A 23,046-nucleotide genomic window follows, 5' to 3' on the forward strand; every position below is an offset into this window, starting at 1 on the left:
CTCGAGAAGATCGTTGGTGCAATATGAGCGAATATCTACAACACTTCTTTTTGACATGTCGCTGGTTCAATATTCCAAGGAAAATATTTTTAGAAGAACCCCTCCGAAACCTCGGTTTGAATTTGACTCTTCCAGTAATTCCTTTGGTGCTACCGTACTGGCTTACAGCCACAGGAACGTTTGTGAAGCCCTCTGTGTCTTTCTGCGCGAGACAAAAAGAATTGTATCCTAAACTTCTTCTAAATTTATTAGGCTCGCCAAATTTTCTCTGTAATACTTACATATTTCATCATTCATATGTACATCAGTAGGCGCTTTAAATGGTAACAGCTTTTTTCCCCGCCCGGTTCATGGCCGATCCCCCATAGTGGGTTGCGCCATTTCATTAGGGAACAAGAACAAGAAGATGGCGGTGTTCACAGTGAGAACCTGCCACTGTCCCCGAAGCGGAGTCATCCCACGAAATCTGCTGATATTTACTGTTTGCCACATGGTTCTACATGTCGTCCTGCGTAGTATGTGCCGTGAGTTGGTTTGTTTCCAGACCTGCTGAATCGCTGAAAATCGCCCATATTGGGTTCCTACCACACTACCTCTTTATTGGATGAAGTTGGGGTCAAAAAAAAAAAAAAGAGAAAACAAGTATTACTCAAGCACCACCATTGCGAAGAACACAGTCAGTGGCTGTCAAAATATAGAGTTTGAAGTAAGATGTCTAGTTCATCAATTCAAGCATACTTATCTTGTCACGTGGTTCAGCGGGAATGGGTGGCGAAAAGGCAACTGAATGCCTGACGATGCGCCAATACCCCCCCCCCCCCCCCCGACACCACGATATTGCACAACACTCACCGTGTCTCTCTATGCTATAAATAAATGCAGTGAAAAACATAACAAAATATTGCAGAACACTCAGCCTGGTGCTCAAATACATCATCATCATCATCAGCCTATTCTTTATGTCCACTGCAGGACGAAGGCCTCTCCCAGCGATCTCCAATTGCCCCTGCCTTGCGCTAGCTGATTCCCACTTGCGCCTGCAAATTTGCTAACTTCATCACTCCACCAAGCTTTCTGCGTCCTCGTCTGCGCTTCCTTTCTCTTGGTATCCATTAACTCTAATGATCCATTTTACGCATTACATGGCCTGCCCAGCTCCATTGTTTTTCTTAATGTTCGTTAGACATAATGGCTTTAATACATAAATGCCGAGAAAAAAAAAACAGAACCAAACTAAGCCGTGGTTTTAACAAGTGAACTAGAACATACTTGATATGAAGAGCTTATCCAACAGAAACTTGCACGGCTAAATTTTAGGGCATAATACAAGCACATTATCAACAACAACAACAGCAACAGTAGCAGCAGCAGCAACAACAACGACGACAACAAAGATGGGCGCCGTGGCCGAGGCGGCGTTGCGCTGCTCCACGGTGGTGCGCGCTGTCCTCCAGCGGCTGCCCGTCGAAGACCTCTTCCTGTGCGCGCGATACGACTACCTGTGGGCGCGCGTCGCGGCCACGCTTCTTCGCCGGAGGCTCAGCTTCTTCACGTTGCTCCACGAGGGCGACGTCGGCGCGGCGTCCGCGGACGCGGCGTTCATCGATGAACTTCGGTGGCGCCTCGACCTCGCCGAGAATGCGTGCCGGCGACCCGCCTCTGCCATCGTGTTCAGCTGCTGCGAGAAGACTTACGAAGCGCGCGCTATCGCGTCGTGCTTCCCCGACGGTACGAGCGTCGCCCAGGTACGGATGGTATAGCCACGGCGTCGTATAGGCACAGCGTCGTATAGGTACGGCGTCGTATAGGTACTGCGTCGTATTACAGCGTAAGCTGTTATGGGCTCATTCCAATAGCCGTTTCGGGTGGCGATGATGCCGCCGCCGCCGCCCCGTAGCCGCTATCACATGCGAAAAAAAGTACCCGCTCTCCACCGGTTCAAGCCCAGGCCCGCTGCGTGGGAGGCGGATACTCTACCACTGAGCCACGCAAGCGCTTGCCATCCGAGAGCGGGAAAGGCGCTAGCCATCGGCGATGGAACGCGTCGGCTTGCACGCGCGACGGCGTCCCAAGCAGGCCGCGTCGGGCGCGTTGCAATGGGAGCGAATGTGACAGCCGTAGTTGCATTGTCAGCCGCTTGGCTGGGCTGAACGGCGCTAGCCATCGGCGATGGAACGCGTCGGCTTGCACACGCGACGGCGTCCCAAGTGCCTTCCTGACGCGTTCACTCAAATTACTAGCTAGTACTGTCGAAACGCTCGTCTAGCTTACGCTGTGACTGTGCTGCGCGTGTGCCGCGCAAGCCTTTTATAGGTATATACGACGATTGTAAAATACGCTGCCCTACCCAGATACCGTGTAGACTCGTGCAAGGGCCGCACTTATTACAGCGAAGCTGTATATGGCTAGGTTCTGACCAAAAGTGCATGCGTCGACAGGGTGTGTAGTCGCGTCGACAAAATTGAATCCACAGTAGGCTATGTATGTAGTTTCCTTAAGTGTCAAAGCCAGTGATGGATGATCATTGCGTCAAAGTCTAGTCCACCAATTCACCAATTCAAGTGCATGAAGGAGGATTAAGGTGAATTAGGTTTGATTAAGGTCGACTAAGGTGGATTAAGGTGTCTGTCTTGATGCTTTAATTGCATATATATATATATATATATATATATATATATATATAATTTCGTCATTGCTAGAAGAACACATACCAGCTTCGTGGGTCATCCTTCTTCACACAGTGGAAGGGCACTTAGTTTTCTTCTTCGCAATTTTGACGAGGTGCGGCCCTTACACGGGACCGATCCTTTTCGTCAAAATGGTGTCCGGCGCAGTCTTGACTTCTGAACGCCCCGGATCCCGGATGTACAGTCAACTACAAAATATTACGGACCGTGAAATCTGACAAAAACATGAATATCTGCGCAGCCTTACAACGCAGCCTGATATTTGCATTTCGGGCTTCGACTATAGAATATGAAGCATTATTCTCGTTTGTACAGTTTTACTGGCTACTGCTACAGGCTGCTCGGGAATTGAACGTTCTCTGAGATGCCGTGAGCCGTAAACTTTTGTGGTTGAGTGTACCATTGTATCAGAGGAAAACGCGCAGCTCTCGCCCTCTAGTAGCGGCACGCGGCAATGCACTGCGCGCGGAAATTCGCCGATGCGCGTACGCGGTATCGGGGCACCGAATGCGACTGCTTCTCCGTTGGAAACCTCTTTTTTTAATTTTGGGCTGCCAAGTTGGGATGCGGCCTTTACACGAGACTATACGGTATACGGCTGTATAGCTAAATCAATGCCAACGTTACGCGAACGAAATCAATACATACGCCAGTCAGGACTTGCATATACAGGGAGTTGTTTTTAGCTGCACCAAATTTGAATGAGTTAGCATTCATTGCGTAGTTCACGCACTTTCTGGGTCCTATCTATGTTTGTATTATGTATGTCTGTCTCAATGAAAATCTATTTAGAACGATTTCTCAGGACTCTACCAGTTTCGAGATGTTATTTCAAAGTTTCCGACGAAATGCAATGGCGTTGCAGTAACGTTTGCGCTTCAATGCATGAAACAGCGTTTTCTTAAAAATGCGACTGGAATAACGGTGCACTCTTACTGCAACTTTGACTGCAACATATCTCGAAACCAGTGTCACCCTCAGAATTCGTTGCAAGTCGACAAGCTCACCAGCCACAACTCGTCGAACAAAATTTGTCCCTTATGGTAATTAAAGTTAATGAGCGTAATCATAATTTTTATTCAATTAAGCGCACTTTGATTTTTTGTAGAAGTAGTGACCACCTCATCGTGTAATTTAGATGAAGGGTTAGAATTGTGCTAATTGCCACAGGCACTTTTTTAAAATTCGGTGCAGCTGAAAGAAACACCCTATATATTCTTTCACTTTTTGTCATCATCAGGGCTTCTATGTATGTATGTATGTATGTATGTATGTATGTATGTATGTATGTATGTATGTATGTATGTATGTATGTATGTATGTATGTATGCATGTCTGCATCGCTGGGCCATCAACTACTCAGTGACCCAGGTAGGCGGGAAATAGAAGCATACATGCATGTACTGTCGTGCTGAGGGAACAGGGTTCGAAACCAACCGTTGGACCAATTTAGACCACTGAGTATGTGGCAATGTGTACATATGTGGCGCTCTTCAACGAACCTCTTTCACACTGGCATGGGTCAGTTTAGATGCGGAACTGGGTAGGTGCCGCTGTTCAGTGAAACTCTTTGACGCCGACTTGAACTTGGTATGTGCCACTTGGTCTCGGCTCGGTTTCCGCGTGACATGTTTATCAACGTTCACACGCACCGGAGCGCCAAGCATTTCGGAGGCCACGTGCAGGCTTCGCGGCGCCGCCGCTAGATGACGCTGACTTTTCTTACGGAAGCGCGAAAGAGGAGTCCCGCTGCAGTAAACTCCTCATACATAACTCGTTTCGACGGTGGCAGTACGTCGCGTCGATATATTGATACGTAATATCAATATATTGATGACACTCTCGTTTTACAGCGTGAGGTGTTATGGGCTCATTCCAAAAGCCGTTTCGGTTCGCCATGATGCCGCCGCCGACGGTGTACGGCCCCGTAACCACTATCGCCGGAAATGCGAAAAAAGTACCCGTATCCCGCCGGGATCGAGCCCGCGCCAGCTGCGTGGGAGCCAGATACTCTACCACTGAGCCACGCAAGCGCTTGCTATAACGGGCAGCGGAAAAATGCCCTAAAATGCTCCCAAGCGCGCAGGGGCAGACGACCAGAGCCTCCGCCGGTATGGTGGCGCCATCTAGGTAAGGCCCCTGCAAACGAAGCGTGCGCAGGCGCAGACGACGAGATGCGATTCAGACAAGGCGCGCAATCAACACGATCCCGAGCTGCCCGAGCCTCCGCCAGTATGGTGGCGCCATCTAGTTAAGGTGCCTGCAAACGCAGCGTGCCCGACATGTAAGTTGCAGTTGTAAGGCTTGATCGGGCTCAGCAGACTGCTGTGCAGAGAGCATTACAAGCCGCAGCTCGCCGTCGACGCCGGGCGGACAGTTCAGATCGCTCTCGACAAAACGAGGCGAACAGACTGCCGCGAAGACCCTGTTGTGCGTGGTGCCCAAGTTGGAGCTACTCTTGAGCCGCTCCACCAGCTTACGCTGTGACTGTGCTGCGGGTGCCGCGCAGGCCAGTGACTTTTTTTCTTTTGGTCCTTTTTATATGTTTTTGAATTGTACACTTTATAAACATTTTTGGTTTGTTCTGTTGTGAATGCCTTAACTACTGTTTTAATTGTACTACTAGCTATCGGCTTTGTATTTTTTTGCAGTTCATACTACATTTACTTTGCATAATGTTCCACTTAGTGACTATTACATTGTGGTTTTATGCTATATATTTGCGCAAATGTATATTATCTTACAGGAGGTCCCCTTTCCGCTACATGCTCTGAGACCTCCTTCTCTATACTTATGTAATCATGTATACCACTTACGAAATAAATAAACTGAAACTGTATGCTAAACGCATTATCATCGACAGTCATCCTGAGATGGGTTCTGCCGAATGTTTTTGAATATTTTCAGCCTCTGTTTTTTTTTTCTCCTCCATGTTACTTCAAACATCTCATCTGAAGTAAACAAGCCCTTGTTTATAACAGGGTGGATGTTTTTCACTGTTTCTTAGACTCTCTCTCTCTCTCTAAAAACAGTGCAAAGGCGAGGGAAACACTTGGTTATAGTGACAGCACCGTCTGCAGTGCTCTGGTCACGTAATTCCGTGCTTCATTTGTAAATGTATACCGTGTTCTGCTGTATGCCGTGTACCTTGTATAGCCCCTTCAGTCACGAATTATGATCGACTGTCGATACATGTATGAAATTTACACAATTTTATGCCAAGATGCTGCAGACTCCATGAAGAACAAGTCAAGGTGGTAGAATGACTCTACATTTTATGACGAGTCCCCATAATTACAGAGTGATTAAGTGTCTAATTATTGTGCACTCTGTAATGATACGTTTTCTCATAAAAAGAACTGAATCACTAGTGTGAATTACCCGCACAAGTTATTTATTGGTTGCAAGCTTTACTAGAAAGAAAAAAAAATATTTCGCAATTGCTATAGAAACGTCCCACGTCACACCTCCTGTCAAACACTGCAGTGCCTTCTCCAAAGCGAACTTCCGTAGCGATAGATCTCCCTCAGAAGCAAAATCAAGGAACTTGAAGTAATCCGCACGTTCAATTTACCCTAAGATTAGTTTTTGTCGTCTATTCCTTGCCACAACTGCGCAGAAATGGCAAAAATAAGTCGTGTACACAAATATGTACGCCATGACTGAAGGGGATAGTGTCTATAGTGTCTTGCTGAACAGGATTGGCGCAAAAAGCGTAGTATACACGTTGCAATGTCACCTCTGACGGCGCTATCCCACGTAATTTCCAACGATCCCATATACACCGCAATTTTCACCCAGGTCGATGTCCTCTGCCCCGTCCGCTTCCAGAGGCGAGGTTTCCTGGAGACGCGCGTGACGCGCCTCTGCGTGCTGGTGTTGTTCGAAAGGCCCGGCACCGAATTCCAATGCGAATGGGTCCCATGCGTCGGAGGACATTCGGTGGAGGCTGTGGACACAGCACTAACCGTCTCAAGGGAGGCGGCCTCACTGGTCGTCGCCAAGCGTAGACGCTGTCACTGCGGCGCCACGAAAGTGACGTACCGTCATCAGAGGACGGGCCAGCCGGCACGGTTCGCCCTCTATGCCAGTAGCGTCGTCAATCGCAGAACGTTTCGGAGGCCACCCAGCTTGTACCACGTGGCCAGCTGCGTCCTGGGCACGACACGAGTCAGGGTGCTCAAGCATTCTCCCGGAAACCGCTACGGTGTTCCCGTCTGCTGGGGCGCCACGGTTTTCGGGGGCAAGACCAGGGCCACGTCTGTCAAGTACCGAGGGTCCGCGACTGACGTTCAAGTGTCCAAACACCTGTCCGGCGTTAGAAGCGAGTTCGGCAACGTCGAAGACGCTCTCGTGCTTTTCTTTCAAGAGGAAGTGCTGAACGCTCCCGCCACTGAAGTCATCTGGAGCGTTTTCAGCGACGCCGCTGCCGTTCTGGGAATGGCGGCGAGTTCTCTGGCCTTGGACGTGAATCGTGTGGCATTCAACCTCGAGCCAGTCGGCGACAACGAGTTATCAAAACGCCTGGAGACACCCGTTGTCGTAGCCGTCCTTGAAACCTGATTCCTGAACGTTTTTTGTCAAGTTGTGCGAGCACTCGTTGATGACTGTGGCGTGACTAACCCATATTCTACCGCAAGTTGGGCTCTTGATGCCTGCTTGTGGCCTTCGTGAATACCTTGCAGTCGGGCCCACATGACGTGGGTATGAACAGCATTGGTCACTGCAAATGGTACCTCAAAACAGCTTATGGCTGTCGTAGACACCTTTACCGGTTTCAAAACGCGCCAAGCTATCGTGCATGAGTTGGTGAATAGTATGACCAATACGTGTGCTACGCTACGAATCAACCTATAGAGTTCCAGGGACTTCCGTATAAGAGTTCCTCATCGGACACAAGTAACGTTAAGACTGATAACCTCGAGTAAGAGCAGTGAGTCTGGGGACTTGACAGTACCAGGATGACTGACAGCAGTTGTGATCCTATATGTCCTCTGCAAATACTATACAGGGACTGTCAAGAAAGTGTCATGCGGGGCGCTTGGCAACATGTATTTAGTTTGACAAGTCTTGCACCATGAAGCAGTGTGCTCCACTAATATAGGATATTTTTGTTGAACGCAAGTGACGCGAGAACATGTAGGCTCAGCAAAGGCAATAATGCCGGGCCATTGGACTGTTTGAAGACACTGGTTGGCCTACAGTATATCTTGACGCCCGGAAGCTCGAGGCCCATAAAGTTCGAGACACAAGAAATCACTGAAGTAGGCTTTGATAAGTCATCTTGTCGTTTCAAACGTATCAACGGCGCAAGTGTAACTTGGAGACATATGGTCATGGTTGTCGCCAGAAGTGCAAGCCCTATAAGCAATTAAGGTTCAATGACCAAAGAAAATACCAAGGAGAATAAAAACAAGTAACGTTGGCATCAAGAAGCACTACCAACGCCACCTAGGTGGCGTTGGTAGTGGCGTTCACCGTACTCAGCACAGCGGAGCGTGGCCTCCGCAATTAGCTCTGAAAATGTTTCTGAAGTTGATCGCGGAGGCTGCAATTACGACGCGCTGTACGCGCTGATTTGACTCGGTGACGATTCAGTTACGTGCTTTGTCTTGCGCGTTGTATTAGTGTGTCAGTTACGTGCTTCGTCTTTCGCGTTGTGCTAGCGTGTGCAGCGTAGTGCAGCTTCCATATGCACGACGGTTGCTCATGGTCATCGACGTTGGTAGTCGTGATGGAGGAGACGTGCCACCAGGCGTCAGCGTGGGTGCATCAACGCCTAAGGGCGCTTTAGCCACAAAACACCAATAGACATTATATATCAATGTGCAATAAACATTACACTACTTCTGTGAAGACACGTTTCACTTTCGTGTTCTATACCGATTCCTATATAAGAGGGATCAACCACATTTTTTTTCATTTAGAAGCGATGTTCTTGAGCTGCGTTCTGCGGGTCAGGCTAATAAGAACGAGTTTATAGTGACGCGCTACAATGAATGAGTAGATATCTAATGCACATTGTCGAAGGCTGTGGTGAACATAACCTTTCTACGTTGCGCAGGATAGTGCTCACGGCGTCTGGAACTACAGAAGGCTTGAAAAGCTGTTCTGGCTTTATTACTACACGAAACATTTTTCGTTTAAAGATGCACTTGTTATTGGATGTACAATATATGAAACATAAAAGTATCAGCGGTCCGCTAAGTTGGAGGACATACGACTAGATTCCGCGCTCGCTTTGGAAAAGCTTGTCGTCTGTTCTTGCTTTTATTCGCTTATTTATGCATTGTAGGTGAGTAAACTTCATTAAGAGACGTAATATGGGTGAATGAAAACCCTTTATGTAGATTTTATTTTAAGAGCCCGTAAGATGTGTAGCTATATCCACGCTTTTACACGAAGCCTCGTACAACACCAGCCAACAGAAGCCTCGCAGACACGTATACCGTCATTTCCATGACGGCACCGCGCCCTTTAGGAAACTCCCATAGACGGTGGCGCCAGATTACCCTCTAGGTGCTATAGTGAGAAACTCTATGTGCTGCACAGCCCGAACCGTTCTAAAGCACCCGTGAAAGTGCCAGTCTTCGAATGCATGCGCGTGTGCTTATGCCTCCTCAGTCTTTCATGATGATTATAATGATGATAAGAATGACGAAGACGGCGATTATTATCTTAATTGCCGTGGAACCTATCTAGTCAGGGGTATTGGCCAAGAGTCGAGTGGCTTTCATAAATGTCCTTTGATGGATAAGTAAATATTGTATGATATTTAAAGGAATCCGAGAAGAGTAGAGATCTTTTGCTGAAGCAGTCAATTTGAGTGACAAAGAATGAAGACTTGTCTTGGTGATAAAACAAGTGACAGGAAGAAACAAGTGACAGATACGATTAACATATAGTTGGGTATAAGTATAGTTGGGCAGCTACCCTCCACGTATACGAGTTCTCCGCTTATTTCTCCGCGCTGCTTTGTTTCCAGTCCAAAGGTGCGATAAGCGGCGTCTTTTTTTAACCCTCACTCCTTCTCCCTCTGTCCACACCCTCTATGGCGTTGCCACTGCAAACGCAAACGATTCTATACAGCGTCTGCGAACTTTTATTCCTTTCATCTTTTTGCACGTCGAAGGCTCGAGTCGACGCATCCACTTCTCGTTTGTATCTTTTCGTTTCCACACACCCTACGCATCCGTCAAGTCTGCCGTGCCGATTGAGACACGCATGCGAGCGTTGCCAGTGAAGGTCTCCTTGCGTGGCGAGACACACCTGGCGCTCGCCAGAAACGGCGGGAGTGGGGCACGGTGGATTCGTCTTTGGCTCGCCGAGAGCCTCACCTCACTCGCACACCCCACTGGGGGGTGCCGACCATAGGCGCCGGAAACGAAAGGGCGATAGCAATCTCGGTCTTTACGTGGCAGCGAGCCGAGTGTGTGTTGTTCGTAGCACGCAGCGACGACGACCGTTGGCACTGGGCCCCCTGAGGGTCGACCCCATACTGCAGCTCAATAGCTGTCGTCCTTAAAGGGACACTAAAACAAAACATTAAATCAACTTAGACTGATAAAGTATTCTTCGAAACCTCTGCTGTCGTTAATTACACTGCAATATGTCAATTATTAGAAGAGAAAATGAAGCTCAAAGTTTAATTTTATTTTTAATTTCGCGCGGAAACTCCGACGTCAGCACTTCAGTGTGACGTCATGAGTTTTAAAGTAATTTTTGGTATTTGGGCCACGTTGACTCAGTAAATGTTCGCGAAACTTGCCACATTCAGTCTTGGGCTCCTTCAGAAGTTAGAACACAATGTAGTCAATGTTTACCGCTAAAGAATTTACTGGGACCTAGAAGACGCTGTCAAAATCCATGACGTCACGGTGAGCTGGTGCAGGAACTTCAAAGTGGCGTCGCCACTCGCGTTCTGCGTTTCTCGCTTTTTCTTTTTTTACCAAGCCGCTTCTCGCGGTAAGAGTGGTACTTTTGGTACTGTGGAAGGGAAATCTACTGATTCAGAAGAAATCATTCTTTGCGTTAGTGTCCTTATAAAGGGAGGTCCAATAATTTGAGCCGTATTAGCAAATTACCTTCGTAGAATACAAAAAAAAAAACACAATGCACGCAAATACTTCTCAGGGAGTTGCACAAGTATGCGTAAGAATTGTGCCACTTGCTCATCTCCACGCAGCCGGGCGTCATTATCAGTGTTACGACACTCGATCCGGCCAGTACAAACGACAGCGCTGCGGCGACGCGAACCGGTGCGGACGGCGGCGCAAGATGCATTAATAACGCAAGCAAACCCCTGCAAAAATAATGCAGGCTATTCAACATAACCCCAGCAGACTTTCTACTGAAGTGAACATAAAGTCAATAGAAACACAACAGAACGATTATAATTACTTATAATGCGTATTGCAGGTGGCCGTGCCGGGTGCGCTGATGACGTTCCGAGCATCATAAGCCGTTATCGCTCTTTAGCACCTCGTCCATCCGTGTCGAACCACTATGAGCCGTGATCAAAGACTCCGGCGGCGGTACGCGGACCGATCAAACGTACTCTGCAGCACGGCCGCGGGAGCGTATCTCGAATGCGATCCGCGAAGCGGACGGAGAGCGCCGACTGCTGATAGCTTGTCAGCAGTCGGCGGCCCATATCTTGAAAGCGATCGCCTTGCAGGAAGGACGGACGGATGAACAGTTTTCTCGTTGGTTAAGCGTAGAAATGCCCTTACGCATTTAAAAAAAATGTCACAGTTTCGCCCTAAGGGCGAAGCAATGAGTGCGGTAGCAACACAGCAATGTCATACGAAGTAAGGTGAGCGGCTTTGGTAGCAATATAAATTGTAGTAAACATGAGCTGATTAAGTAAGCAGGTGTGCTGCGGCGTAAGTAGACCGACATGAAGAGAGACTCGATGACCACGAGAAGGCGCGTGTGAAACGGTGGTGTTGATGAGAAGCGCTTCCCGTGGGCAGCGCGTGCGAAGGGACACACCTGTAGCGCTGCACTGCCGACCCGGGCAGCATTGCATGTGTAGCGTGCGTTGGAAAATGTGGCCCGACTATTACTAACTGATTGAACAAGCGTGGTGTGAGCGCGCACAAACAAACATGAATAGGTCACACTGAATGACTGCAGACAACGACTGTCAAAACGCTGGCAGCAAGCGCATACGCCGCAGCAACGGGCGAAGGTACGTGCGGTCTATCGCTTCAACGGAAACTGAGCGGCGAATGCACGGCGCATAAAGGTCAGAGCCGTGTGGAGATAAGCGATGGTGCGAGCGAGCGACGAGCGCGGTTGTTGGCAGAGTAGAAATGCGCCCCCCCCCCCCGCGCGCGTCCCCACACGCTTCCGCTCGGGCATACGGCGCGCGGCGAAGATTTTATCTATAGGGAACCTCACGGCGACGGCGACGGCAGAAATCCGGTTGAAGTGTCCATATAATTGCTATCGCAATAAATGTAACTCTTACCGTGGGAGAAGACATGGTAAGCCATAAAAGAAGCAAGCACAAAATATGGGTGAAGGCCATGCTGCCTTGTATAGTTACCGCATCACCTCACCATGACGTCACGGATTTTGATTGTGTCGGCCTGGGCGTAGTTAATTTTTTAGCCGTTAAAGATGCGGCCACATTGTATTCTGAGAGAGCCGAAAGAATGAAATTAGCAAACTTAAAAAATGTTAACTCTGCGATATAAGAAAAAAAAAGAAAAAGAAAACGAAATCGATGACATCACACTGACATTCCGGCTTTATGGTTTTGTTGCGAAATTTTGAAAATCGAACTTTAACTTTCTACTTCTCCCCTAATAACCAACTCATTACGTGAAAAAATGAATGAAAATGGAGTTTTGCAGTAATACTTTATTAATCTATACTGAGTTAGTGTTTCCCTTTCGTGTCCCCTTAAGAGGCAAGGGAGCTCGCACATAAATACTCAATCAATCAATCAATCAGTTTATTTCCACTTCAATGAGAACAAGGAAATGTTTTTGCTAGAGATCCTATGCACGGAATTCGGTTACTTTTGTTCCATTAAAACGAATAAGTTGAAATATGCCGATTGTAGGGATAAAATTGCTTTACATTATGTCTTTCTTTTTACTTGGTATTGCTGAATGTGAGAGATTTAAGAAAAGTAAGGAAACTGAAGTTTAGAGGTAACGACTCTCTAACTCTGCGATAAAAACGATATTTATATGAAGGTTATCAAAACAATAGATAACCAATATAAAAAAATTGAGGATATCAAAGCAGAGAACGAAGGGGGCGCGACACCTTGAAATTTCCTGCGTTAGTTATCCGTGGCGTCATAGATGGTCCTAACTTTTGGCCAAGCGTACAGTCAACCTGTTAGTGAAAAATAATATAGTTCGTAGCTTTGCAGTATCGAGAATTGAAAATCATGTAAATCTGGGGGTCTTTCCGTGCGCAAAAGTGACCTAAATATGCCCGCCTGCATCAAAAATAAGATGCGAATGACGCAAGGATGAAAGACAGAGGACTAAGGCAGAATTAGAACGTGAAATACTTAAAGGAGGAAAACGCCAACGTGTCATTCATTAATTTATTAATTTTCTTTATTTCTGCATCTCATACAAAAGAGATTTAGAGAACAGGGACAAAAAGTTTGTCATACTGCAGCCTGAAGCGTGGCCCACGTAATCAGGCATATGCTGACATACAGTGCATACAAGTTTTCATTGGTGCCACATGAGGCAGAACATGATGCGTGGTATCAAATAAACACGAAGGTAACATTACGATGCACACCGATTACGACATGACGCCTCAAAAACTTCACAAAAAGCATTCAACATCGCTGTGCGCACTAACACACTTTCAAATACATTGTTCAAAAAGGATTAAGGAAATCCAATTTGAGATCTTTTTTGTAATAACAAAAATAGCTATATATATGCTTGAGGACATCCTCATTTAATGGCCTATTTATGCGATTTTCAATATTGGCGTTTCAACGTCCATGAAACTTGCCGAAAAAAAAAAAACTTGCCGGGAAGGCACTGAACGAGCTAACGCACGACAATGAGCCAACAAAAGTAACCAAACAACCTGGAAAGACAGTGTTTTGAAAAATTATCCATTTTTTATTATTTCGCCGATCAAATTTCGCCGTTTCAAACTTATATCATCAGTAACATCGAAGCCTTGCAAAACCGTGCTGCGCGTTTCTTTTTTTTTTTCAGATTATTCACGTTACACCAGCGTCACCTCGTTAAAAAATAAAGCTGAGTTGTACACCTTAGCACTTCGCCGTAAAATTTCTCGCCTGTCACTTTTCCATAAGCTTTATCATCATCCATCACTTCATGATGATTTCTTTCAGTCACCACAAGTTATCTTTCCACGTCGTGACCATCCATACAAAGTCAAACGCATTAACTGCCAGTCATTCCATTATGCATATTCATTCTTACCGCGCACAATAACTGAGTGGAACGCCTTACCATCAGACATTGCCACGGAGCCTGACTTGACTAAGTTTCAAGATTTAATTCGCTCACGACTTGTCCACTAATCTTATTAGTATTATCTTGGGACTTTTACAGTGTTTTCGATGTTTGTTGCTGTTTTGCTTTTCATTGCAGTTGCGTTATGTTCTACTAATATGTACTAATGTTTTCTCTGAAATATTTGTGACTCATTTTGTATATTACCTATGTATCACTCTATTATTATTTTCGTTATATTGTCTTGTTCTTTAATATGATGTATAATCTATGACCAGTGCCTGTGACCCCCCCATGTAATACTCTCATAATGAGGGCCTTTGGGGGTATTTTGAATAAATAAATAAATAAATAAAAATGCCGGGACAGTTGCGATAGAGTTCCCGTACGAACGAACCGAGCGTCGGCAAGCGCGCTCAAAAATACGAGCCTTTAAACAGATCGCGCAAGGATAAATAAAGGTGGGTGTAGAACTTCGCATCATTTTTGCGGCCAACTGTTTTTACTTTGCTTTTCTTGATTTCTTTACAGCCGTCTGGCACACTCCGTGGTCTCCCGTTCGACCGCCGTCGCCAACAAAAACTCCAGAGCAACACGCATGAACCCCCAAAGATAGACCTGTGTCTCATTTCTTATGTGCTGGAAGAATACTTTTACTCTCTTATACTCTCTGTCCGCACAAAATCATATCTATGGTACAGAAAAGACAGTATGCCTGAAAAGGTTGGTAAGCGTTCATAGTTCAGTAACCCCATAAAATTAGACCAAGATAATAATAATAATAATTTCAGAGCCCTTCCACTACTGTGAAGATGGAAGACAACGAAGTTGTGACTTTGGTGGGTCCGCTACGTGAATGTTGCTACAGTGAATTTCTATATTATGTAAAAAAAGGAGGTAAACTTAATCCCTAAGCCAACTTCGAACTTGTGAGACACTGTCCTCGACTGTTTACGAGGCCCGCTATTATATGTCCTAATACCGTCGTCTTCGTTTACATGGTATCTACGCAATAAACCATAGCTCGCGAATAATTCACGAAGCTGCGCACCCGGGCCCACATAGGTGGCAAGTTAATGAAGGAGTGAGTAAACGAGTGAGTGCATGTGTTTCTGATTAGGTAGAATCTGATTGATTGACTGATTGATTGATTCAATGATTCATTCATTCATTCATTCATTCATTCATTCATTCATTCATTCATTCATTCATTCATTCATAGAGTGAGTGAGTGCATGAGTGCATGAGTGAGTGAGTGCATGAGTGATAGAGTGCATGAGTGATAGAGTGCATGAGTGAGTGAGTGCATGAGTGATAGAGTGCATGAGTGATAGAGTGCATGAGTGATAGAGTGCATGAGTGATAGAGTGCATGAGTGATAGAGTGCATGAGTGATAGAGTGCATGAGTGATAGAGTGCATGAGTGATAGAGTGCATGAGTGATAGAGTGCATGAGTGAGTTAGTGCATGAGTGAGTTAGTGCATGAGTGAGTTAGTGCATGAGTGATAGAGTGCATGAGTGATGGAGTGCATGAGTGAGTGAGTGCATGAGTGAGTGAGTGCATGAGTGAGTGATTGAGTGAGTGCATGAGTGAGTGAGTGCATGAGTGAGTGAGTGCATGAGTGAGTGAGTGTCAATCAGTCAATTCATGAGTGAGTGAGTGCATGAGTGAGTGAGTGCATGAGTGAGTGAGTGAGTGCTTGATTGAGTGAGTGAGTGCATGAATGAGTGAGTAAGTGTCAATCAGTCAATCAAGTCCCCCCCCCCCCCCCAGTCAAGTCAAATCAAATCAATCAGTCACACCCGCACTAATTCGTTTACTCATTCCTGTAGTCAGCCAACGAGCGAGCAAGATGTGCGAAAGTAGAGTTAGCGTTGCAGTGTGTGGCTAGGTTCCCAACTCCAAACGAGCTGCGCATATATTAATTAAAGAGCTCCACTGTGAGTCAGTGCCAAGCAAATCGTTCGGCTTCCGACCCGCGATCACCTTTAACACAAACCGCGGCCTTCACAAAGCCAGCCACGGTCTCGGACTCCTTTACACTTTAAACCACTCGACGATCTAAAAAAAACTATACACTAAACAAGCTCCACAACCCGCACCCCCGTCTCCTTTGCGATCCTCGTCCAACCGTCTCTTTCCGTTATTTCCAGCCACGTGAGCCTCCCGGTCGATCGTCGCCGCCAAGAAAAACTCCTCAGCGACACGCATGAACGAGTGAGTTCTTCCACTCATCCACCACGTTGGCTTCAATTGTGCCTCAGAGCACAGAGCTTTCTACGAACTGACGCCGAAGCGGAGTCGCGTTCCGGGGTTTATTTATACGGGCTGGCTTTATATTTCGTCTCCCCCCCGCCCTGTGACGACGGCCGCGAACGGAACCCCAGCTGGAGTGGCGTCGCGTGGGCGACCTTTTCCAATCGCGTCCATATAAATATACCGCGACGGAGAGGTTACGTGTGACGTGGCGTCTTGCGTCGAGGATATCGTCATCGCCCCGCTCTCTCTCCCACCGAGCCTTGTTCCGTGTCACTGTGTCTCCGGGGCGAAACCACTCTCGCGGCAAACAACGGTTTGAGTGCCAAGCCTTGGCAATGGCTGCATACCGCTTGCCGAGCCGATGCTAGGGGGGGGTGCTGTCACGCGCGAGAAGGTGCGTACTCGTGAATGCGCCATAAACCACTTTTCATGGCCTTGATAAAATTTAATGAGGAGCAAGCATATTACGAAAGAGAAACAAGTTCAGCAAGCAGTTTTCCTATAGGTAACTGCTGTGCAACAGTGGCAGAATTAAGCAGCCGGATGCTGTCAAAAAATATATTCTGGTTCAATAACCGATTCTCCATGTTTCTATCGGGATAGTATACATGTATAATATATTCACAACCATCTTATACAAAGCTGCGAGCATCTCTGGGTAGTCCACGGCACCATGACCTTGAGAAGACTTCGCTGAAGCTTGTTCAAAGTGACATTGTCGGTGGGCGAAACCAGCTCCGTGCCGAGCACACATTTGCATGAAAATGAAGTCTCGGCAATTATGGCAGTGTGCCTCTTGCCGAGCGGATTATGGGAATTATGTGTTTGGACATACCTCCCAGCATCGGGAGTGTTGCATTGTAGGTCTGTCGTGCCCCACGAAGTGTCACACGCTGTCACACGAAAGCACATCCCTGAACCTGCGACAGATTGCATCTTTTCATTAGAGTTGTCAGAGCCGAAAGCAGGAGCGCATTTAGCACAAGCTGTGCTGTAGCGCTCGCGAAAAAAAAAATCAATGCGTATGTTTTCTTTTTCCCTTTTTTTTTTTTTTTTTTTGCACTGTCCCCAACTCCCAGCAGTACAGTGAAACAGTGCCAAGTCTGACCACTGAAAGGTGTCAAAAATTATATTTTCTGGTCAACAAATGATTGTTTATGCCTCCATTTTATACAGAACTGTTAGTATTTCTGGAGGGCTCCACAGTACACCTAGTGTAGACGGAGACATCGGCCTTATAACGAAGCTAAGTTCCTGGCAGCCTGGCCTCGCCCCAAAAAGTTCCACTGGTGCTTGTACAGTGCAAGGCAGTTGACCTGAGTGCTATGCGCTAACCTCTTTCGCCCTCAGATACACAGTGACATGAAACAACGGTTGTATACAGAGTGGGGGTGATGACGATATCCTCCGCGTAACCAATCCATCGTAACATATCCTTCTCACGTAACCTATCCATCGTGGTGTAACTTATATGGGCGCAGTAAGAAACGTCGTTCTCATTCGTTCTGCGATATTGGCGGGGGTTCTGGGTCTGCATGTATACCCAGTGTCTCCACCTCCTCAACAAACCCTCCTTACAACATAATCTACTGGAACTAAAAGAAGGAAAGCACCCGATCTGCACATCACTCCTACAGATTTCGCGACTTGCCGCACATGACTTGCTTTTTTTCATGTCCCACGTTCTTGCACATGCGTTTTCTTATCTCAATACCGGAGCTGATTTTAGCTCACTCACCCGGGTTCATGGTCATCTCGTTACTTGCACCACTCAACAAACGATGAAAGGGAGGATGACAGGTGTAACGTTAACAGTCCTGAGAGTCTGAGAGGCGAACTGAGCAGATTACATTCTATCTGAGAATAACAGAAAGTTGTGGAGTCTGGCAGGTGACGTAGTACATACACAGTAGAACAGGGCAAGGCAAGACAAGGCAAGACAAGGCAAGACAAGGCAACAAAGCAGTATTACACTTGTAGCTCGACTCACGCTTGCAGATGTAGGTGATGCTGAGCCCATGTGGAAGAACTAGGGGTGTGCGAATATTCGAACTTTCGAAGGACGAATCGAAAAGTGTCCTATTCGATTCGCTATTCACAAAAGTGAATATTATACGAATATTTCCCAAATAAACTGCTACCAAATAAACATAAAATTGGAGCTAAAGTACGCTAAACTTGCACCCCTGCGGGCACAGTATAGACATAAAGCATAAGAACTTTCGTAGTGGAGCAGGCTCCGTCACTTAGGTAGCCATACTTTACAGGCTGTACAGCGATCATTCGCGCTCTCTGAAGAGTCCTGTGCAAGCGAAGAAACTACTTGTTTGCTCCTTATATTCCATTCGTGCTTTTAATAAACAACGCATCGCAGCTTACCATGTGATGGCATAAACTTGCTAACCTTAAGAAAACTGGAATGGGAACATTGTTTTACATCAATTTTGATAACGGCTATTCATTATTAGAAAACTATTCAGAATGTATTCAATATTCAATTCGATTCGCTTTTGGCGCTATTCGATTCGTATTCGACTCGGTCTCAAAAATCGCTATTCGGTACACCCCTGGGAAGAACACCCTGCGCGAGCTGAAAACAGTTCTTGGTTTCTCAAAGGTCGACCTACTGGTCATAATGAGACATTTCGAATAGCTTAAGTGGCGCTTATGTGAATGTCCGTGACTGTATGTGCCGTTCGTGTGTTTGTGCGGATTACTGTGTAAAATCTTCGTATTTTTCAAGGAAGCCCTCGAGTATCATGTGAGGCCCCGAGCGAGACTAATATCTCCAGCTTCTCATCAACGTGACACTCTCTCTCTGTCTCCATCTCTCTCACGTATGCGCCTTCATTTGCGTGCTTTGCAAAATGTATATGCCTCGAATCTTCACTTATATACTTTCTACAACACCATCCTCTCGCTTATTCACTTGCACACTCGCCGGCTAAACACCCCAGTACATTCGTCACTTCCTATTAGCTGGAGGCGTTTCGTCACTTCCTTGTCAGGCACGTCACCAATTCAGTCCCTCTCACCTCCCTCCACATTGAATCCCCGGTGGCTTAAACCCTTCCTTTCGTGACCACTTCATGATCGCCCAAACCTGTCAGCTACGCCACATTCATGAAACAAATTTCGCAGTTCAGTTTCGTAACGTTTCGAGCTCCTCCTTCATGTCGTTATAGCCGTTTTTAGGCTGCATGTCTCTGATACAAACCTGTGAGTAACGCAGCGTTGAGGCAGTACGGATGCACGTGCAGACATGAAAGAACACTACATCGCACAGGCATCGAGATCAGATTAAAGGGGGAAAAAACGCAAAACACACAATGCATGCCAGCCAAACCTACCGCCACGTTCCACAAGCTTCTAGAGACAAAGGGCGGCAAAAGAAAAAGAAAAAAAAATGAAGAGGTTTTTCCCCCCCCCCTTTCTGTCTCTGTTTACGAAACCTGATGAATATCCTAAGTGGGCTATTGACATTTCTAATCAGGCACGATTGGATCTGGAGAGTAATCACATCTCCTTTCGCGTCGCGGGGCCCCCCCCAAAAAAGAAAAGAAAGTAACGTACAGAGGGTAAATAAACGCGCGGCCTCTCGGCCCGTTCCACGGGCCCTGGCACAACGTCGTCGCCCCTACCCAAAGCGTTTGCTTCTACACTCACTGACACGGGAGCACACACAAGAGACACGCGAAGGCCCTTGCGCCATCGACATTCTGCCCTGAAGCAGCGCAGCACAGCGGCTCTCATACAACGCGCTACCGTTTCCCTGCGACTCATGCTTCCCAGTAACGCACGGTTTGTTGCCGTACCTTCCTGTGTCCTGCTAATAACGTGCAGTGAAGTGAAGGTCTACACTCTAGGCGCCATCATATCTAAAGGCGACCATTTTCGCATCCTTATAGCGTTATAATCAGGAGTGTCAAAGTGGGGAAAAAATGTAAATGTGTGAAGTGTGGGAGGCCGGTCACGTGGTAGAGTTAGAGAGATGCTTAAAAGAGCACGTATATATGCCGGCTGTTCAAAATGAAGCTTTACGAAATTTTTAAAAATCGCCTGTGGCAGGTAGCCTAATTCTCATCGTTGAGCTGGGTTATTCGAAGAGGCGGATATTAGTAGCACGAGAAATCGAAACACACATTCAACTAATTAACAAAAATTGACTAACGTAATTCTTAGTTAATTAGTTTATGACACGTATTGCAATTTACGAATTGTAGCCGGTGAGCTTGCAAGACGCATCCACTTGAAATTAATTTCCAGGATGACATCAGTTTCGAGATATTATTTCCCAAAGCGTGGGACGAAATACATGGGCGTTCCAGTTACTTTTGTGCTTTCAGTGTATAAGACAGCATTTTGTTAAAAAAAAAGTAAGTGGAACAACAGTGCATTTTTACGGCGAGTTTGATGGCGCATATCTCCAAACTGGTGTCATTCTGGAAATTCATTCCAAGCGGATACGCCTGACAAGCTCACCGCCTACAATTCGTAAAGTGCAATATGTGTCGTAAAGTAATTAACTAAGAAGTTAATTAGTGAGTGTTTCTTGATTAGTTGAATATGTGTTTCGATTTCTCGCGCTACTAATCGCGAGGTGGTGGACGTGGTTTAAATCATAGATCCGGGACCTTAAATAGATGTGACGTAATGCTAACGCATTCCTCTCGCATTTACCGATAAATCGCCACTGGATTTTACAGGTAGGGGATGCTCCTTGATCTCAACAACAGTAAAGTGCCTTAAATAACGCAAACTAGCCCTAAATAACACTATAGGATGTGCACTTGTAATGTGAGGCCCAAATGGCACTAAGTAAGGCGAACGATTGAGCCAGTTGGTTTTGCATCGTGAGGTCATAGCCACGCGAACTAAAGCATACACGCAATGAATGAGAAACACGCTTGTACCGGCGTGTATCTTCGTGTATATGTTTTAGTTCGCGCTGGTATGACCTCACGATGCCTAAATGGCAGTTTGAGACCACTGTAACTTTAGGCTTAAAGTTTAAATTACAAATAGTCACAATTTACAAGAGTTATAAGGGTATAACTGCGGCGCCAGATGTGGCATTATAGCATGTATAACATGATGCCTATAGAACTGAAATGTCTAGTAGCCCTGAAATTGCTAGTGACATAGACATAGTTGCATTGAGGTTTAACGAAAAGAATCGTTAGCACCCTTCGGAAGTATACTAGAATACTAGGGTTCTGTTTCTTGGCTCACAACCTAGCTCGGAAGCAGCAGCAGTTCCTGGTGCGCCAGCCTTCACCATCGTAGCCGTACAAACTCCTAGCTGACCTCCAACGTATATCTACCACCAACGTATAAAGAAAAATTACGGATTACTGGACATACAAGTTGTTCTCTGTTTGAATGACATATACGCCAGGTATTTTATGGTCATTGATCATTGCGTTTCAAAGCCGATTCGGGGCTGCGTCACACATTGCGTTGGATTTACATTTCATATCGACCACGTCGTCATACGTCGACGTTCACAGCCACTCGTAAACTGTTGCGAACGCAACAGTTTCGCGTGTAAGATGATCGAACCGTCCAATACCACCCGCTTACTGCCGTCGCTTAGGTTAAGGATTTTTATGTGAAATTATGCACCTTTATAACGTTGCCGTTCTGAGGGCCTATAGTGCTTGGGACAGCCAATGAGTAAAGCGATTGTTGGTCACGCATCCTGTCCCTTCTATTATAACTGTCACCCGTTATAATTGTCGGTCGTTTTCGTTTGTGAGCGACAAAACATTTTGTGTTATTTTTTTTCCATACACAAACACTGTTGCGCCCAAACACCGTGCTACTGAACCTAATAATCAATTAATCCCGTATATAACCTAACCTAACTAAACATACGCCTCCACTACTGCTCTGCAAGTTGCGGACGGCTGTACTAAACATTGCATGATCATAGTAAAAGCACACCACTTCTGCAACAGCAGCAGTACGTGGCACGCTGTTTCTTCGTTTACCGGAGGTAAAGTCGTCTGGACGAACGCTGTAGAACTAGGACTATACTTTCATTCGACAACCACTGAAAATGCCTGAGGTACATATGCTCGCAGCTTCTACTACGCTGCATCCTTTTCAGCGAGACCAAGTACACACTACACCAGCAGCTCGTGGCAAGGGCGACCCTGTCATCTCTGTTCGTCGCCGGTTTCTTTCTCAGCCCAATTTTTTTCCCTCGCATCGCGTTCTTCCTGCAGGCGTATAGACCGTTCGTTTTTGTTTTCTTGCTTTTAGGTCCACATACGGCCAACATCTTTCCCTACCACTCTTGCTGTCCCCATGGAATTGAGGAGGCATTACCCCGTCTGTTCTTTGTGGTGCTATGTAAGTCTGCACACAGTTGACTGTAGTAGTACGCCTTATTGACGCTCTCTGGAGGATTGTATCGTCTGCTAGAGAGTTGCGAGACGTCGTCTGCTAGGAACGACAATGGCACGGTACGGTTCCTCGGAGATGCCAATGCTGACTCGGCCCTTGTTTGAAGTGTAGCCGATCGAGATGCTCTGACTCCCCATTGTTCTTCTGGATAAGCAGCTGAACGAGACAACGGAGCAAAGAAGAGAGAGAAAGAGGAAATGCAGGGAGGTT

At 46.4% G+C, this 23,046-nt stretch overlaps 1 protein-coding gene across 1 annotated transcript; it reads left to right on the forward strand.

Moving 5' to 3' along the window:
• Positions 1-1,394: 1,394 nt before the first annotated feature.
• LOC125946841 (uncharacterized) lies at positions 1,395-8,034 on the forward strand. The gene is made up of 2 exons (XM_049670929.1): positions 1,395-1,745; positions 6,489-8,034. Exons 1-2 carry the CDS (start codon positions 1,395-1,397, stop codon positions 7,248-7,250), a joined length of 1,113 nt encoding a protein of 370 aa, XP_049526886.1. The 3' UTR covers positions 7,251-8,034.
• Positions 8,035-23,046: the final 15,012 nt, after the last annotated feature.

This window comes from Dermacentor silvarum, chromosome 7, assembly GCF_013339745.2.
Source record: "Dermacentor silvarum isolate Dsil-2018 chromosome 7, BIME_Dsil_1.4, whole genome shotgun sequence".
Lineage (NCBI taxonomy): Eukaryota > Metazoa > Arthropoda > Arachnida > Ixodida > Ixodidae > Dermacentor > Dermacentor silvarum.

What these genes read in the sequence shown, in the direction of transcription:
- LOC125946841 (XM_049670929.1), top strand. Translation starts at nt 1,395, where the DNA reads ATGGGCGCCGTGGCCGAGGCGGCGTTGCGCTGCTCCACGGTGGTGCGC. An exon ending in ACGGTACGAGCGTCGCCCAG is followed by an intron (nt 1,746 to 6,488) that starts GTACGGATGGTA and finishes ATTTTCACCCAG; the next exon opens with GTCGATGTCCTCTGCCCCGT.